This window comes from Ananas comosus, linkage group 10 (genome assembly GCF_001540865.1).
Source record: "Ananas comosus cultivar F153 linkage group 10, ASM154086v1, whole genome shotgun sequence".
Taxonomy (NCBI): domain Eukaryota; kingdom Viridiplantae; phylum Streptophyta; class Magnoliopsida; order Poales; family Bromeliaceae; genus Ananas; species Ananas comosus.
This window is the reverse complement of record NC_033630.1, coordinates 10519598-10539829: the sequence shown is the minus strand read 5'-3', so window position 1 is coordinate 10539829 and position 20232 is coordinate 10519598. Positions and strand designations below refer to the sequence as shown.

General features: G+C 35.9%; 1 protein-coding gene across 1 annotated transcript; it reads left to right on the top strand.

Moving 5' to 3' along the window:
- On the top strand, positions 33 to 20023 carry LOC109716229 (caffeoylshikimate esterase-like; the record flags this gene model as incomplete). Its single annotated transcript, XM_020241561.1, has 8 exons — positions 33 to 167; positions 3678 to 3707; positions 4778 to 4904; positions 5358 to 5504; positions 14375 to 14505; positions 14585 to 14722; positions 14901 to 14999; positions 19471 to 20023. Coding segments are annotated over 8 exons (1035 nt in total), but the record flags the coding sequence as incomplete, so codon positions are not given.

The window sequence follows — 20232 nt, the reverse complement described above, 5'->3', positions numbered from 1 at the left end:
TCGCCTCGCTGTGCGAGAAGGGGAGGAGGGGGGTGAGGTGGGAGGGAGTGGACGAGAAGGTGGCGAGGGTGGTGGCGGAGGCGAACCTCGACCACGCGCCCGATCGGCGCCGCGTGCGCGAGGCGTTCAAGGAGGCGCAGCTCGGGATCGATCACTGCTTGTTCAAGGTATTCCGCGGATTTGTTCCCCTTGTTCGCTCCTTTTTGGATCTTAGACATTCATGGGTTTGCCCAATTCGGTTTTGTTGTTGAATCGTTTTAGATCGTTAAAGCATTTTAATCGGGTTTAAGCGTATTGCTTAATCTCGATTAATATGATTCCGTGTTATTTGCTAAATTTGTTAATTTTTGGTATTATGCAAGCCGGAGTTCTTGTGGCTGGTAAGAAATGTTGTAGTAATGAATGTAGATATCTGAGCCAGAGTACTTGTGGATATCCTTTTACTGAGGGCCTGTTTGGTAATGCTTTTGGCTGCAAACAAAGAAAAAAGTTTGGAGCTTTTGCTGCAGTTGGAAGGGAAAATGGTATTCCGTGGCTGAAAAGTAGAAGCTCTAATCACACTTTTGATTCTGCGGCCGAATAAAATGTAGCGCTTCTTCTTGTATCACTACTCGGAGAAAATTTTCTCAAAGCAGCACTATATCCTACAGCAGAGCTAAACGTGCTCTAATTGAATTTGACACAATATTGTGTCCATAAAGGATATGTTGTGTGAAAACCGTGTAAGATTGTTAAGTCACGTGTAAAAGATATCATATGGTGCAGCACTGAAGAGTGATTATATATTTTTGCTCGAAATAAGAAAGAAGAGGACTGATTTATATTAGTTAGCAAGTGCCTTGGGAGGGAGCATTATGTTACTATCGACTCTAGGTAAAATATTTAGATTTTTTTTTTTTTAGTTATGATAGACATGTTTTGACTTTTGAGCAAGACTCTTGTCATATGTAGATTGGAGCATTGTGAAGGAATAGGATTGATATAAGCCAACCAAATAAGTATTGGGACTAATGTCTCATTGTCCTTACTCCTATTATAGTGTTAGTATCTGATTTTTTTTATGCTAGTATCTGACAATTGTTGGTTCAAAGTTATATACAAAATGGTGTGCTGTACTGGAAATTGCAGGAGGTCTTTATCAGCCCTGGATGTATCATAATTGTTCTTTATCAGCCCTGGATGTATCATAATTGCCTAGGTTCTAAGTGACTTTTAGTTCTATGAGTTCTTTTATTTATCATATAGGTTAAGCATTTAGTGAAGGCCCCCTTATATGTGATGTTTCAGTATGTAACTCAATTTTTAATGGTTCCTTGGAGTTTACAATTAAGAAAAACCTTATTTTTAATTGATGTGTCTAGATTTTACCCTATTAATTAATCTTGTCGAAGATTATTGCATTTTGAATACCAATATCAGAGTAAACTGGTCCTGCACAGTACGATTAAAACAGGAAGAGGGTGGGTTATTAAGAGTATTGGAAAGTATAAAACACCGAAGCAAGCTACTTATTGGAAAAGAAAATAAGTGTATATTTCGTGTATGCGACTTAAAACCTATAAATTTAAAAAAATGGAAGGAAAACAGCAAAAATGAAAGGGGATAGGCAGATAGAGAAAACAAATAGAGATAGAGGAATGTATCTATTATTTAAAGGATTGAATGGTATGGCTGAAGCTAATACAACAACGTTGCACGGACACAGCTATGGGATACAGATATGACATAATACAGATACGACGACGCGACAAATTTGAAAATCTTAGGATACGGTACATAGGGGATATTGCAAAACAAATATGTTTTATGCATATATTATATATCATATACAACTTTAAAAAGTCTAGAACTTTGGATGAATGGTTTATCCACAGCAATAAATTGACTTAACTTGTGTAAAGATATGAACATAGTTGACTTTTGTTCATCAAGAAACAAAATTAATCACACCAGCAGTATCCTTTAGTTTTTATCAGCCATGAATTCATGGTACAAGTATCATTGCATTGCAAAATAATTCTACCCCCTTTCTTGCAAGTATTCGTAGTGTATCCATAAAATATACGGTATAATTTTGAATTTTAACGCTATCTAGCTCTTTTTTTTTTTGAATTTTCAAAAATGCCGAATACTCTTGAGAAGTATCTGACACGTATCGAGCGTGTATTGTGCGAGCATTGGTATTTAATACATATCTGATATGATACGACAAGCAAACTGAAGTATTTGAGCACCATAGCAGTACAGGTTTAATTTGGAAGTAATGCAGAGTTTGTGTGTCAATTTTGGATTCTCAGCTAAAATTTGCCTAGGGATCAAAAGTTCTTGGATATATAGATGTTATAATGTTTTTCTCTTCACTTTTCATTTCTTTGAGTTCTAACAAGCACTTTCTTTTATTTAAACTTGGATTTGACAAATTTTGAGGATCAATAGTAGTTGGATAGATCTCGAAGCAGAACTGTTTTTAGTTTCTGTGGCAGTCTGATAGGCTTAAATCTCATAGAATTTTCAAAATTCATGCATGTTGTATTTAGGATGAAAACAAACAAAGTTTCTGGAAATTGTTTTATTTGAAAAATGATCTACAACTTTGTTTTTAGCTCTTTCTTGTATGACACAACTGGAAAGACTAAATGTTTTTTGCATTTCATTGCACGCCAGGGAAGATGGAATGGCCTGAGGAGTTTGTCTAGCTAAATTTTTATATTTTATTTGTATGAACTCCTGAAATTTGTTTTGTACATTTTTCTATGCACCTGCCTTGCTCTCCGGTGGAAGGAGAAAGGCAAAAATTTTGCTAAAAGATGTTTTTATTCGAAGAGTTCTGTATTATTGATGCCATGGAAGGAGAAAGGCTAGAACTCCGCTTAAAGGTGTTTTTATTTGAGGAGTGCTGTGTTATTGATGTAATAATTGGATAACTGTAAGGGAAGCAAATATAACAAAAGAACTTCTTAACATTGTTTATTCCTGGCTTACAAGTCATATATATATAGTTATGTAATTTTGCAAGCACTTAATGTGTTGGAATAGTTTACAATGGTCCCAAGTATCTTTAGGGTCTGCCTCATTGTCCAAGTAATTTCGTGAAGAATATAAAGAAAATTCTGCTATGGAGCAGGTTGAGTTAGTAAACCTTGTTTCTGTATTGAATTTATCGAGTTATAAAGTAGTTTGTGGAGTAATTTATCCTGCCGACTTTCATTAATCATCTAATTTTTGAATTTTAAGGATATATCATGCTTTAGTTATTTATATCTTCTTATGCATTATTTATGCATGGTATGCATAGTTCAGGAACTGTTGCCTTGGAGCAACAGATGGACTATAGGATATTGATACAGTTACACATTACACATATGAAGTTCGCTCTATTGATAAATATAGTGAGCTATATCAATACTCAAATACTTACACATATGAAGTTCGTTCTATTGATAAATATAGTGAGCTATATCAATACTCCAACTTTATTTGAGGCACTCTTGTCATTAGTTTTTGTTGACATCAGTATTTTCTGGATAATGATCTTTTCATTAACTTATTTGTTGAATATGATCATCTACTCCTTGTAAAGTGCTCTATTCAGCTCATGGAAATATCACCTTTATTTTATTGATTATTCTTTATAGTTTGAGGAATATAGCTCACACCTCTTCTTGTGTTTACAACAGGCACAATACGCTGGAGTCAAAACGAAGGAGGTATTCAGTTCAGCTTTGATAGATTAGGAACTCCCCCGTGCCGCTCATTTGACAAAACTTGCTTTCAAGAATTCACTCCCATTTTAATTTGTCTTTGCCTGTAGTATCAATGTGGACTATGTTACTTTGGCCCAATGATTAAAAAGGCATGCGCTTGAGTCCTGAGTGCCTAGGCGCCAAGCTTACAGGCCTTCTCCTAGAGGCCTCTAAGATGAGGCACCCTCCTCTAGGCGCATGCTTGGAGGGCCTAGGTGCGTGCCTGAGCCTAGGCGGTAGGTGCACATAAGGTGTGCCTTGCTGAGGTGTTATATCTTTTTGAAAATTTTGAATTTTAAAAGTGGGTTTCTAAAAAATTTTATATTCTTTTTTCATTGAATTTGTGGTGGTTCTTTTTTTAGCCGTCATATATATATGTACTTTGCAAATATCGTTGTTTGAGCCCTCAAATTTTCTTTAAATGTGCTGTTTTCTTCTCTTACATATGTTACCTCTTTTCTTTTAATTGTTTTTGTCTTTTTTTTCCCCTAGTGTGCTTATTTATGAATTGTTTATTGTGATAATTTGATTTTAAGTGCACTTAGGTCTTGTGTGGATGTTGGAATAAGTTATCCTTGAATAAGTTATTCGGCATGAAGTTTTTTTTGTGTGACTGGAGGCAAAAAGTTTAATTTTTGCTCCTTGAAAGGTCTTGTCATCAATGATTTGGTAGGATAAACATATTTCACCTACAAGGCAATTTACCTTATTCTGAAAAATTGACTAGAAAGTGGAATATGTTATTCCATCCTAGAGGTTTGATCACATTTCTCATCTACCAAATACTACAACTTTTTGAATAATTCGAAGGTATATCTGAAATAAGATATTCATGCATCCAAATAGGGCCTTAGTATCATTTAATAGTCGTCACTAGGTCTTCTAAAGAGTATTATATTCATCTTTAAAGATTATGAAAATGTGCACCTCAACTATCTCAGGCCCATGCCTACGCTTTACACTTTGCGCTTAGGCTCTATGCTTTGGCCTGAAGTTTTGTAGTCCTTCTTTAACTCATTTGAATGGTTTTGCAGTCTTATGTTCGTAACTCTAGGGGCATTGAGATTTTCTCCAAGAGTTGGCTTCCAGAGAACTCTAGAATCAAGGCGCTTGTTTGTTTTTGTCACGGTTATGGAGACACCTGCACTTTCTTCTTTGAAGGTATATATTCTACTAATGTAGCTAGGGATGCAAATGGGGCGGATTCGGGGGCGGGAGGGGTCCCCCACCTCCCGCCCCATTTTCTTGTTGGATTGGTGCGGATTCGGGGTGGGTTAAACTTTATCCTATTGTTTGCCTTATTATTTACTGCTCCATTCCGGCCGGATCTGGGAGGGAGCAGATTTTTGGCGAATTAGGGTGGATCAGAAGAAGAAAGCGGTCTCTCATCTCCTGCACTATTTTCTTGGCAGATCGGAGAAGACTCGAGGCGTGTTATCTTTTTTTATATTTTTGGCTCCTACTTACCACCCCATTCAGGGTGAATCGGGCCACAAGCTCCATCAACCCAGATTCATTTGCATCCCTAATTGTAGCTTGTTAACTTGATTTTCAGCCATTTCTTTTTGTATATTTTCGAGGCTATTTTAGTTCTTACCTTTCTCTATGCTCCAGGAATTGCAAAGAAGATAGCTTCAGCTGGATATGGGGTTTTTGCTTTAGATTACCCTGGGTTTGGTCTTTCAGAAGGTCTACATGGATATATACCGAGCTTTGATGCTCTAGTTGATGACGTAATTGAGCACTTCTCCAAAATCAAAGGTATTTTGCTATCTGCCTCTTTAAGGAAATTTTCTAAACACTTTCTGCAAAAGAAACTGTTTATAAATGTTTCTTACAAATATTCTGGTGAGTTGTTGTTTTCATTAGCTTACTATTCATCGATTAGAGCTCGTAGTATAGTATTTTAAGTTGAATTCCTAGGACAAGTTAATGTGCTATCGCACTAGTTAAAATGGTGATCAAACCTATAAATTTAACATGTGTGTATTTTTGTTGGTTTTGGTTGACTAGTTGGGTATTATCATATAAGGCCACGTAATGGTATATCGTAGGCGCCAATCTCATTCTAACGAGGGAAGGAGTCAACGAGGAGGATGGAAGTAGTGTTGTGTTGTGGGTGTTTAGTGGGCAAACTATTATACTTCTTCTAGGAGGTTAAGCTGGACAAGCCTGCCAGCATAGCTCACAATGATTAAGCCAAAGTTACTAGCAGTATTAGAACACTTTTTGTGGATAAAGCCAATATTTTCAGAACATTGAAGGGTCAAGACCACTAGCTGTAACAATTTTACCACGTCCAATCCCATATATGCTTGTGAGTTGCCGGATTCCAATGACATGATAGGCCACACTATTGGCTCATCCTCAGCATCCTACTCCCACTAATTGATCATATGTAATAGTGACCCCATAGTGGTCCCGTTACATTGTTGTGAATTTCGTATGTAAAGCCCAAACCAACCTACTACTACAATAAGTTAAATACAATGGGCTTGCAATGTGGCTCAAAATGCCTAAGACCTAATTAGTAGTAGTACATAGTAGCATGCTAGCCCCATATGAGCGTAGTTTCATAATATTTTTCCAAATATGGAGCTATAGGGTGATTGTTTTATCAGGTCAATTTCATCTTTTCTCACCAATAGGTCTTTCATAGAGCTTGCTTTCAATTTATGAAAGGGAATAAAATCTAGAGTCATTTAGCTTTCATCTTACAACTCAGTTTTGATTATGTACTTCTTGGATAAGAAAGAGGATTTTCTTTGCTGCATACTCGAACTTGTTGAAGCTTGATTGGGAAAACATATATCTTGTTTGGTATGTAGTTTTAAAAGGCTTGTCTGAGGCACTTGCCTTGCCATCTAGATGTGAAGCACAGGGTTAGTGTCTTATCTACACCAGGTAAGGCGCTTTTGCTAAGATGTACACCTTTGGGCCTGGGCACACACCCTATACTCGGGGCTAGCAATCAGCTGGGTGATTCTAACTGAGATACAAGCTTCGGATTTCAAAAACAGGATTTAGAAGTTTACATAGATGGGTTTAGAAACCCAAGTTGCCATTTTCAGTTATCTATATATATATAGTTGATGTACACGGTTTTGAGCTAGGTTCCTATGTTTTCGAAAGTACGGAGGCCTCCGTGCTTGTAAGTTGTTTTCGATGACGGGACATCTGATTCGGCGATCAGTTCCGTTAGACATGATCTACGCTATTGGAATTATCTAGAAATCAAATTTCATAATTTTTTGACTTCGTTTGTCTAGTGAACGAGTAGCCTCAAAATGAACGGCTGAAAATGAAAATCTCATAAAAAACAGTGATAAAGGACTCAAATTTCAAATCGGAAGTATTGATCTTGCTATTGATGTTAAGTAGAATTTTCTATTAAATTTTTATATAATTTGGATACTTCTACACCGTTGAACTTAAAAACATGCCACATCGACCGTTAAAAGTCATTTTTGAGACCTTTTGATCGCTTGGTAAATGATGTCAAAAAATTATAAAATTTGGTTTCTAGATAGTTCCAATAGGGTAGATTATACCTAACGGAGCCGATCGTCGAATTGGATGTCCTATTATCGAAAACAACTTACAAGTACGAAGGTTTCCGTACTTTCGAAAGTATAGGAGACGTACTCCACGGGTTTCGTAATTTATGGTTTTAAGCATTCCTTTATACCACTTTTTAGCACTAGTGTTATTGTTTATTTTGATAATTTAGTCTATGTTATGTTACTGTTACTATTTGATTTTTGAATCTTACGATTTGTTCATTGTAGTAATATAGGTCTTTGACCATTATTTATTCATCTAAAAACTGGAGTAAATGTGAGCCTCATCTTTCTTAGGCTGGTGCCTTATTCCTTGCACCTAGGTTGTAGGAGTCTCTGTGCTTTTTGGTGCACCTTGTGCTTTTTAAAAATTATGGTTTAGCGACTTAATTGTTTTCCATTTGCTATTAATATTTTTAGATAATCATTTATTTTAATAGTCATTTAAAGAAAAAATTCTGCAACAAAGCATAGTAAAATAATAATATTACTTTCACAGAGGACATATGTCCTGCTATGGATTACGGGTTGATTAGGCATGTTGCTTTCTTTTGTGTATGAACATGCACATACGTGAGATAGAAGAGGAAAAAAAGCTTGTACTACTTTTTGTGAACTAAATTTAGTGATAAAGTACATTTGAGTTTCTATCAGACTTTCTAGGACACTTTGAATGAGGATATCTAAAACATCTTTCAAGAGATGTATGAGGGAAGACTTTTTACGGGCCATCTCAATTACTCCTTATGCCTTGTCACCAAGTAGGAAGAGTGCAAGAAAACGATTTATGATCGATAAATCTTTTGAATGGGATATAAAAGATAATTTCAAATGTTTTGGCTAATAGACTGGAATTAGTCATGCATTCTATTCTCCTTCCCAATCTACTTTTTTTGAAGGGAAGAAATATTTTTGACTCGTTCGTCACGGATTGTGACCTTATCGGGTGGGGATGTAAAACTAAAAAGGAGAGAGTAAGAGTCAAAGTGGATTTAGAAATGGCATACAATAGGATCAAGTAGGCTTTCTTACGTAGGATAATGGTGTGGTGGGTCTTTGATGAGATATGGTGTGAATAGATATAGCAATGCATTGTAAATGTGGATCAAAAGCAAGAAAGGGATGAAGCAGGGGGACCCTTTCTCCCCCTACTTTTTCTTGATGGTGGCAGAGTGTTTAGTTCAGATGTCAAAAGAGGTGGTCAGAAATAAGCTAGTAAAAGGGATTGACCTGTTTGGGGTGAGCCGGGTTATACTTATTCAATATCAGATGACACTTTTTTTTTTTTGCGAAGCTAGAAAGAAGTATATGAAGAACCTTAAGTTCCTATGGCACCTCTTTGAGTGGGTCTTCGGATTGAAGGTTAACAGGGAGAAGTTGATACTTTTCTATAGTGGCTAAAAATAGGTCAATGTGATTAGGCTCGCGGATATTTTGGAATATAGGGTGAAAAAATTCTGGACTAAATATCTGGCTTGCCCCTATCTGATAGGGCGCTGAAAAAGGAGGATTGCGAGGGGTAATTGAGAAAATACAAAGGAGAATAGATGGTTGGCAGGACAAGCTTATTTATACAGTTGGTAGGCTTACGCTGGTAAATATAGTTCTAACTAATCTATCTATTTCTCGTCAATTTTTAAGGTGCCGAAATGGCTTATTAAGCGAATCGACTTGCTAAAAAAGACTTTTTGTGGAGCGGAGGAATGACTTCAACAGGGAATGGGTGTTTAGTAGCCTGGAAGAATGTGTGCAGGAGCAAAAATGGAGGTGTGCTGGGAATTTTAGACTTAGCAATGATGAACGATGCTCCGCCCACTAAATGGTGGTGGAGGTTTTTCACGATACTAGAATTACAGTGGAATAAGCTCATTAGAGCGCTTTACTAACAAAAGAGACTGTTGCGGGAGGAAAGATCGTTCAGTCCTACCTTATATTGTGGATGAACGTAACCACCCTCAAAGCTATGTTCATAGAAGGGGTGTCATATACGTTAGGGGATGGAAGGATTATAGACTTCTGTAAAGATAGGGTGCGGAGAGGTTGTGTTGCAATTTTTGTTCCTCAATGTGAGTGACGGAGTAGAGAGGAAAAAACTAAAGTTAGTGAATGCTTCGCCTGTAATGGGTGGAGATGAGGAAAATTTTGACAGGGTATATATAAGAGAGCAAGGGCGTAATCCACGAGTACATGAACTCAAAGATAGGCTCTCTGAGGCAGGTGGGATGTTTTGGCATTGGAATGCAAATGGAATATTCACTATTAAATCTATACTAGTGTAGGTACCTGCGTGATGCGGCGGATAGTTACTGCTAAAATAAAAAATTTATAAATAAAATATCAATATAACTAAATAAAATATTACTATGTCAAAAAGGGTACAATATAGATAATTGTATAGCAATCGATGCAACAGGAAAAAAAATATTTTAAGTAAATCCTAATTAGAGTATATAGAAATATACTAATATATACAATATAGGGCTGGGGCTACTATACTTTTATGAGTATAGAACCCTTTGTACTCATAAATTTTTAACCGTTGATTGATGGGATGTGTAGTTAGGATAATGGTGGTCCCCACTTAGAATGATAGTGGTCCCCTAAGGTTGAGTGGGTAGTTGGTTGAATAGTATGATCTAACGAGTGAAAATGATTATGGAATAAATCTAAGGGCCGAAAACTTATGAGTATAAGGGAGCCAATACTCATAAAAGTATAGTAGCCGGACTCTACAATATAGATTGTTCATTCATTTATTAGTCTGGAAGGTGTAATATAATACGAACAATAATTGTGCAAGTAACATATAGCATTTCTATAACACATAGCATTTCAAAATGTCATTTATCCATGCCAAATCGCTCAAATTGAACCAAAAAAATTCTAATTAACCTCAAAATATTGCTAATTCTCGCCAAATCACTCAAATATATATAAAAAAATTGTTATATTTTTTTTAAAAATAATAACGGATGGGATCGGTGGCATGAAAATTGCAAAGGCGAAATGTGTAGAGAAAGATCAGCGTGAGAACATTCAAATAGAATTAATCTTGTAATGATTGATACTTAGAGCCTAAATTTAAAATCTAATTATTTTACATATTAGGTAAATATATTTTAAAATTTCATAAAAAAATTAACAAAATGAAAGAATGAAACGGTGGCTACGAATAATTGGTCTAGCAATCAATTATGATTATAATTATCATTAATTGATGAAACGTTAATATACAAATAATTGATGAAACGTTAATATACAAATAATTGATGAAACATTAATGAATCATATACTATACGGCCAAGAACGTATAGTTGGGGAGGAGAGGGGAGGGGAAGGGGTGGAGGAGAGAGAGTTATTACAAAAAAAATAGAATTAATAGATGAAACGTTATAATTAATAGGAGGGGAAAGGGTGGGAGAGAGAGAGTTATTACAAAAAAAAAAAAAGAAGAATTAATAGATGAAACATTATAATTAATAGGTGAAACGTTAATATAGAATTAATTGATGAAACATTAATGAATTATATAGGAGAGGGGTTAATAGATTATTATATTATATTATATATTATTATTATTATGAAGATGAAGGGTTTTTTGCCACGTGGCAAGAAACATTGTGGCTTTATTTAGGTTAATAGATATTTGGTGCTCAGTGATGTGGGATTGAGGAATGACTATTTCAAAAAGATATGAAGATTACGTATACCACTTAAAGTACAAATTTTCATTTGTCTAGCTCTCAAAAAGAGGTCTCTCATAGCGGACAATCTTGCCGAGAGAGGGTGGACGGGGTACGCATCTTGTGTGCTATGTGGTAGTGTCTTTGAGACGATGGATTATTTATTCATGAGATGCGTCTTTACTAGGTATGTGCTAGTGATGGCTCTGGCGGGGGTGCAGATCGAGGATTTGAGTGATGATGTTAGAGGAGGCTAGAAAAAGTGGATGGCGAAGGGGAGGCAGTCGACTAGTAAGAGTCTAATTGTACTATTAGCTAGCTGGTGGGTTTTCTGGTGATTAAAAAGGAGGTTAACACTGACCCTCTGCTTGCCGTTAATAGGATCAGGTGATTGATGAACTAGTGGAAGGGGCTTCATTTAAACAATGGTTAGTCGCAGTAACCTTGTGCGTGAATGGTGGCAGAGGGTAACTTAATGCTTTTGCTTTGACACATCGATGTCCCCTTTTTTTTGTTCTTCATTTTTGTTCTTTTTCTTTTTTCTCTTCTGTCTCTTCACCTATTTTGTCTTCTTTTACCTTTTGGGTTGAGTCCTTGATTTCTTACTTCTGTAACTAAATTCATTTTCCTAATGAATGAAGCTCATAGCATGCTGCCCTTTTCTCAAAAAAAAATAGTGATTAGGAATAATGCTAAGATAGAGATGAACTGTAAGTAATAATTTTAGGAACTCATAATTGTGACAAAGTTGATCACATAGTTGTATGTTTCATCCAACTATTTTCTTCTTTCCAGGATATAATTAGTATTGACTAAGTATGACCATGCTTGACTAAAATGTGAAGGGACCTCAAACATTTTCCCTCTGCTGTTTTTTTTTTTTATATTTTTGGTTTGTGGGAAGAGAAAAAAAACGGAGGGCGGAGGGTGGTGCAGGGGGAGAACAACTTTCCCCTTTGTAATGTTTGGAATATAGTAGACTTGGAAGGCAATGATGATCTTTGGCCTTTCTATGACGAGGTATAAGCCTTGAAAAATTTTCAATTACACGTTAGCAATCACTAAATCTTTAAGCCTCTAAGGATATGTTTAGCATCTATCTACTGACACATTTATGACATATAACAATTTGGTGAATAATTGTACCATGTTCTATATATGTGTTCATTTGACGTCAAATTATACCAAGTACATAGGAAAGCATGTATTGCTTTAAATTACTCAACCTGTGAAAAGAGAGGTATATAAACCAGTGAGAAAGGAGAGGGGTATGTAAACTTGTGAAAAGAAAGGAAAAAGTTGTGTGTGAAAGAAAGGTGAAAGGCCTGTTGTCTTTTGTATGTTAACCTGGGAAAGAAAAGAGAATGAAGACGTTGAGTTGGTTGGTGTGCTTATAGGGTGGCATTGGTTTGATTGGTTTTCATGTATTTTGTGAACCAAATCAAATTTTTTGATTTTACCAATTTCACAATTGAATGGGTTTTTTTTGGGTTGGGGAGGGGAAGGTGTAAGGGTGAGCAGCTAGTCGATTTGGCTGGTTTTCATAGAATTAGTGGAACCAAATTGAATTTTTTGGTTTACCAATTTTGCGATTGAATTGTACTAAATATTCTTTGAATTGAACTAGTATTGAACTGAAATGCTTCGGTTCGGCTCGGTTCATTTCGGTTCGGTCAGGAGTGCAAGCGAGAAAATAAAGAGAGGCAGTGTCTAACCTTCACGAAAAGCTACACATCTCAAGAGAAGGTGTCGATGTCGGTATCGGAGGACGAGATGGTGGCATATCTTAGTTTCTGGATTTGTTGAAAGGAGGTAATAGCCTTTTGTCGAGTCTAGCCTGATTTTAGTTGTCGAATCTGATAAGAGAGAGAGAGAGAGAGAGAGAGAGAGAGAGAAAGAGGAGAGAAAGAAAGAGAGAGAGAGCTATGTGTCACCAATGCGGACATATCTCCTACATGTCCGCGTCAGACACGAGTTCGATGCAGATACACCATGGACGCACGCTCGATGGGGGTGTTCGTGAAGTGTCCCATCGAAAAACAAAAAATAAGACACGCCGTGACGTCGAGTCCATCACGGCGTCACGATCGGTGGGTTTAGTACGAACCCATTAAAGAAAAGAATTGGTTCAGCATGACAATTAAAAAGAAAAAAAAAATCACGTACCCTTCTCTCATCTATCTCCAAGCTTAAGCAGAGTCTCTCTCTCTCTCTCTCTCTCTCTCTCTCTCTGATATAGAGATGAACCATCTTTGGATGGTGTGAGGCTTTCGTCTCCATAGTCTAAAAGTACTCACTTTTTCACTCTTACATAATAGAATAGGATTTTGAAATTTTTAATTTTTTATTTAGGGTTTTAAAGCTTCTGAAGTCACACTATGCCAAGGACAAGCATATGCTATTGAGCTTGAGATGGTTCTTAAAGTCTCAAAGAGCTGCTTCATTGACAAATCCAAAGAAATTCTTGGGCACAGTAAGCAAATAGAAAGGAAGTCTTGGATAGCCTCTCGTTTAAATCGGTGCATTTTGGTGGCATTAGTTTTTAATTTTACACTTGTTTGGTCTTACATTTGGCTAGACAATATGACCACTTGGATTACAGAAAATTCTTTCTTATTCAAAATTTCTTGAAGGGATGATCTCTTAAGCTCTTATGAATGGACAAACTAATCTTTATCGCCCACAGTAAGGATCAGAGTGTTATAGATATTGCTCTTTATCATATGTTTTTATTGTAACAGATGAATATATGTGGAGTGCTAGTTGATAATATATTATCCATTGTCTTAAGATATATCGGGTTTTACCGGATTTATCAGAGGTAATACTTAGGGCTTATTTGGCTCATCTATTTTAGATTATGAAATTTGAATGAGATTCATTGATTACGATAGTTGCTGTTTGTTTTACAGAAATCGGACTCTGATCTCATTCCACTCTGGAATGGGAATACTTAATCCATTTATGGCCTAATTTGGCTTTTAATTTTGGAGTGGCCCATCCCAAAGTAAATCATTCGAAGTCCTCTCTCACAAATACCTCCCCATCCTCTTCCTTCATCAATTTTTTCTTTCTTAACCAAAATCCTAAATTTCTATTTCGACTTTCATTCCAGTAATGAACCGAACAATTCTAGATGATTCGTCATTCCATTTACCATTCCAATTTAATTCAATTTTATTTCTCATTCCTATTCCAATCATGAACCAAACATACCCTTAACGTATAGTCGTCTTCCCCTTGATATAAATCTTGGCGCATATATGCCCTCCATCCTGTTAAAAATTGTTGAATATATAACTAATAATATTAGATTGTCCGTATAATGTTCTTGATGTTTTATATTAATCTGTCCGGTATCTTATTTAAGGTATACTTTTATTTATAGCAAATCCTGAGTACAAAGGTATTCCCAGCTTTCTATTTGGTCAATCAATGGGAGGAGCAGTTGCATTAAAAATACACTTCAAACAGCCTGATGCATGGGATGGTGCAATATTAGTAGCACCAATGTGCAAGGTATATAAAACCTTTGCTTTATTTTCTGAATCTTGATGAACTTCAATCGTCCCTTCTATTAAGTAAATTTTTCTAGCAGATAGCTGAAGATGTTGTTCCTTCCTGGCCTGTTCAGCAAATTTTGATTTGTATAGCTAAAATACTTCCCAGAGAGAAGTTGGTTCCTCAAAAGGATTTAGCTGAGTTGGCATTCAAAGATCTAAAAAAGAGAGAACAGGTTTCTTTCTTATCCCCTCATCCAAAGCTCTTATATTCACTGCTATGAGATACTAAAAAATTTCGATTCAGCGGGATTATATTTAATCAATATTTTCCAGTCAACAGGTGTACATTGTAACACTTCTTTTCCGTCAAATTAGCAGCTTAATAAGGCTCTATCTTTTGCCTACATGCAGACTTCTTACAATATAATTGCTTACAAGGATAAACCACGGCTCCGGACTGCACTAGAGATGCTCAGAACTACCCAAGAGATAGAGAGCAGACTAGAAGAGGTGAGATTTTACATACCTCCTTTCTTTGTACTTGTGTAGTACTACTGCTACAATGGATAATGCATTTGTGTTCATGCGTTCCATGCTTTGATTCTGTTGTCTATACCATATGGGCAGTATGATATTTTCATATCTTTTGCAAGTGATATGCAGCAGCATAATTAACATAGTTGATCTGATACATTTCAGCAAACTAAAATTGAATCATGATTTTCGGTAGATGAACTATATCTCTGTTACTTACCGTGTCATGAGAATATCTATAAAAGTTTAGGAGTAGAAGTGCGGAGCTTTGTTATTGTGTTGGGTAGTTTTGTTTCTCATTTCTTTGATGAATTACTGAGTAGAAAAGTTACTCTCTCCATAATAATGGGGTGTTTAAGGTAGATTGGATGATCTTTTCCAGAGTATTCTGTAAGGTAGGTATAGATGTGGGGGTAAACCCTAAAGAGTGTGCACAGTAGATTGGTGCATACATTGTATGTTTATTTATCATTGCACCAAATATTTCTACAAGGATATCATTAGTAAAATTGCACCCTTTGGAAGATTCAAGAAGCGAATAATTGTTCTGATGAACTAGTTGGGCTTATAAAATGTATTTTAACTTAATAAAGAGTCATATTTAAGTTTCGAGTCAATGCAAGAAACATTCATTAAGATCAAACAATAAAATAATCCCGATAAAGGTTAATAATTCGCTAATATGCCATATGTGTTTTACGTACATATATAATGAAATTTCATGGGTAACCTTCTTTTATGTACTCATGATGTCTTATTAAAGGCAAGTAACTCATGTTACTGCTATTCAATCATAGTTGAAATTACAATTTCGCCTTCTGTGGAGTGGCCAAGGGACCACACCTTTGTGCTGGTGCATAAATGTCGTATCAGTTCATTATTTCGATTTGATATTCGAAACATTCTAGTAGCTGAACAATGCTAGGTAATTAAACTTGGTTTTCCTTTTAGGAGGCACTCTGCCTCATCCTTGAATGGTTTATTTACTGCTGATGGTTGTTTAGCAGTTTTACTTCCTTTTCCCGTGAAAATTTGCCATAAACTTTTGTCAACTAGACTTAGCTTAGGAATATTATGAGTTCCAAAGAAGTTAAAGGGGCTGTTTGGTTCCACGTAGAACTATGAAAAATAGTTTTCGGTGTAAAACACTCTTTAATATTTGGTTTGTAGGAAACGAAAAATAGTTTTCCATTACGATTGTTTGGTTGAAAGGAAAAGAAAAGAAAAGAAAAGTAAATAAAAAAGTATTATATATAATTTCTTTTATTCTATATATTATATATTATTAAATATATAATAATTATCATACTATATATATATATTATAGTATAGTTTATATTTATAAATAAAGTATATTTAAAATATATTATACAATAAATATATAATATAATATTTAATATTATATATTTAATACTATAAAATAAATTACTATATATTTATAAATAAAATGTTATATAATAACATATTTATATAAAATATAAAATACTATCTTTATTTTATATATATATATATATATATATATATATAGAGTTGAGTTTGAATACTCCGTTGCCACCCATTTGTTTTCAATGATGGAGCCTCCAAATCGACGATCGGCACCGTTAAACATGATCTATACCACTTCAAGTGTTTAGAAATCAAATTTCATACATATTCGATATTGTTCTCTTATCCAGCGAGCGGACACAAAAATGAACGGCTGAAAATGAATAATCTTTAAAAAATAATAATAGGAGTCTTGTAATCAAGATCAAGAGTATAGATCTTGCTTTAAATAGTTTAAAGAATTTTCTAACAAAAATTCAATTGATTTGGATATCTTTACGCCGTTAAACGAGAAAAAATGCCTCATATCGACCATTAAAATTACAAATTTTGAAACCCTTTGATCATTAGGCAAATGATGTCGAAAAGATTTGAAATTTGATTTCTAAACACTTCAAGTGGTATAGATCAAGTTCAACGGTGCCGATCGTCGATTTGGAGGCTTCATCATCGAAAACAAATGGGTGGCAACGGAGCCCGTTTGCTATTGATAGTATTCTAGCTCAACTCTATGCATATATATATATAGAGTCCGGCTGGGGTACTATCGATAGCACTAAGGATTTGGTGCTATTGAGTTTTCCACCGTTAGATTTAACCCTTTGATTATTTTTACCCGTTAGATTATACTATTCAACCAACCACTCACTCAACCCTGGGGGGCCCACATCATCCTAACCACACATTTCTCAATCCAAGGGCTAAAAAATCAATAGCACCAATAGCTTGGTGCTATTGATAGTATTCCAGCCTAGTTCATATATATATATATATATATATAGAGTTGAGTTAGAATACTATTAATAGTATTCAGACTCTTTTGCTATCGATTTTTTAGCCGTCAAATCTACACTTTATTCAATTTCACCTTTTAGATCATATTAATCAACCAACCACCCACTCAGCCTTAGGGGGACCATTACTAAACCCTAGGGGACCACTATCAGCCTAACCCTATAATTTTTTACCCAAGGGTTAAAAACTCGATAGCAAAATAGCCCCAATACTATTAATAGTATTTCGGCTCAATTATATATATATATATATATATAACAATTATCAGAAGAAAGGCCATAGGTGCATCTGGACAGAGAGGTCCATAGTGGGACCTCTCACGCGGTCCACGAGAATCGGCCTTTCTCGTGGACCGCGACTATACAATCCATGAGCAGCGTGTTTTTGAGGAACTAGTTTTCGTTTTCGCGTAAAGAAGCGGAAAACAAAAACCCAAGTTTTCACCCAAATCTGTAAAATATGTTTCCGTGAAAAATTATTTTATGTTCAACCAAACATTCAGAAAATTATTTTTCAGGCCGATAAACATTTTTGGGCAATTTTTACGAGGAACCAAACACACCCTAAGGATCCATTTGGTTCAACGTAAAACCGTGAAAAATAATTTTCCATGGAAAAAAAATTTCTGTGGAAAAAAAGTTTTACTTTTTGTAGTGTTTGGTTTGTAAAAAAAAAAAATAGTAGTTTTCCATCAACATTTGTTTGGTTGAAAGGAAAAAAATATTCACATTTGTTTGGTCCGGTGAAAAAAAAAATGAATGGAAAAAGTTTTACGTATCTTGAGTTTTTGTTTTCTGCTAAAAAACAGTGAAAAATAAGAACAATTTTTATCAAATCTGTAAATATACTTTTACGGGAAAATATTTTTACATCGAACCAAACAAGTGGTAAAGCATTTTTCATACTGAAAACAATTTTTCGGTTCGTTTTACGCCGAACCAAACCCCCCCCTAAGATAAAAAGTAAATTTAACATAACTAATAAGGCACCCATTATACACAAATCATACAGTAATACTCGTTAGACGTGTACTGAATACGTGTTACATACTTCGAAAATTCGATTTCTTCATAATATGAGTATTTTAAATTCAAAAATTATATATATCTTTAGTATCACGACAAGTTCTGTTTTCTTATTGACAACGGTGATGAGAACAAAAATGATGAATTTCAGATGGATTGAATCAAAAATAGAAAACCTTCATTTTGGCGCATTAGGTTTGCAATGAGGAAATGGGAATCCGAGTGAACAATTCACCAGTGCATTTGGTTCTTAGTTGCAACCGAAATTAAATGGCTTATTCCCGTCGGTATCGTTTGTTTTGTTGAAGTTAGAAATATAAGTAAATCTTGTCAGATTTTGTGATTGTAGAAGCAATACAACTGTTGAGCGGCAATGGTAGTTGCAAAGGTGGTGGCAACATGATTGAAAATAATGGTAGTGCTTGTGGTGGTGTTCATAATGGTCTTTATGTCATTGTTTTTTTTTTTTTGAGAGATAGGTAGCACGCTTACCTGCTTCGTTTATTTCGTTTAGAAATAAACTTAGCTAGAAATGTGAATCAACTAGGATTCGAACATGGGTCTCGGGTACCAACCACAAAGCCTTTTGCCACTTGCTCTAGTGACGGTCAGTGTCATTGTTAGTGCGCATTTGTGGTGGCATCATTTGTATCACTGGCAGGAATGGTGGACATCAGTGGGTTGTGGTTGCGACAGCTATGGTGGTTATGATGCTAGCAGTGTTAGCTCTGCTGTATGGTCGGTGGTAACGGCGATAACAGCAATAGACGTGCTCACTAGTTGTGATGTTGGTAGAGACGTATTATGATGGCAACATCACTAGCCGCCAGTGTTGTTTGTAATGATGATAGCGGCAACAGTTGTAGCAGCGAGGATGATTTTGAAACAAGAGGTGGTTGTGGAAGCAGTTGTGGGCCTTGCGGCAGCAGTGTGGTAGTATTTCTTTGGATATTGGAGACGAAGTATCTCAGCATATTAGCGATCAGAAGTAAACGATTCGCGTTTGCTGGTTTGGACAATAGGATTCATCTCTAGATGCTGGAGTACTGAAAACTGAAACATAGCTCCTTTTCCTCTTTCAGGTATCATTACCGCTAATAATTCTACACGGAGAGGCCGACCTCGTGACGGATCCTTCAGTGAGCAAGGCTCTATACGAGAAGGCGAGCAGCTCGGACAAGAAGCTATGCCTATACAAAGATGCATACCATTCCCTTCTTGAAGGTGAGCCCGACGAGACGATATTCAGTGTCCTCGACGACATCATCTCTTGGCTCAACGCCCACTGTACGACAAGTACTGCATCATAATCAGGTGTACAGAATCAAGAAGCCTAGCAAAATTCTCCAAGTTAGTTTCTCCATGCCATTCTATGTTTTATTACTTCTTTTTCTGATTAAAATTCGCGAGAGGACTGATCTATTTTGTCTGTAACAATTAATTCAATCCATCTTTGTATATTTGGAATAATCTTAGGTGAATTCTTTGGTACATATTTTTCTGTATTTTCTCTTTGAGTTACTAGTTTCAATTCTTTGCCCTCCCCGTGAAGGGCATGCTCTTATGGCAAAACTAAAACAATGTTTCAGATGTACTCAGGTTTAACAATGTGAAACGCTCAATTGTTTAGAGCAATGAAATGTTCAATTGTTTGACACAGCGTGCCTGCAGGCCACGACAGTGGCAGTTGGTGTGTAATGTGGGCCGAGCTGGGACTGTACAGTCGGCATTTGCCCGGGCTGAACCAGACTGAGGGCCCGTCTGGCCCAGCCGGCTTCAAATTTGGGCCGGGTCGGGCTGGTAGGGATGAAAAACGGGTCGGATATGATTCGTATTCATATTTT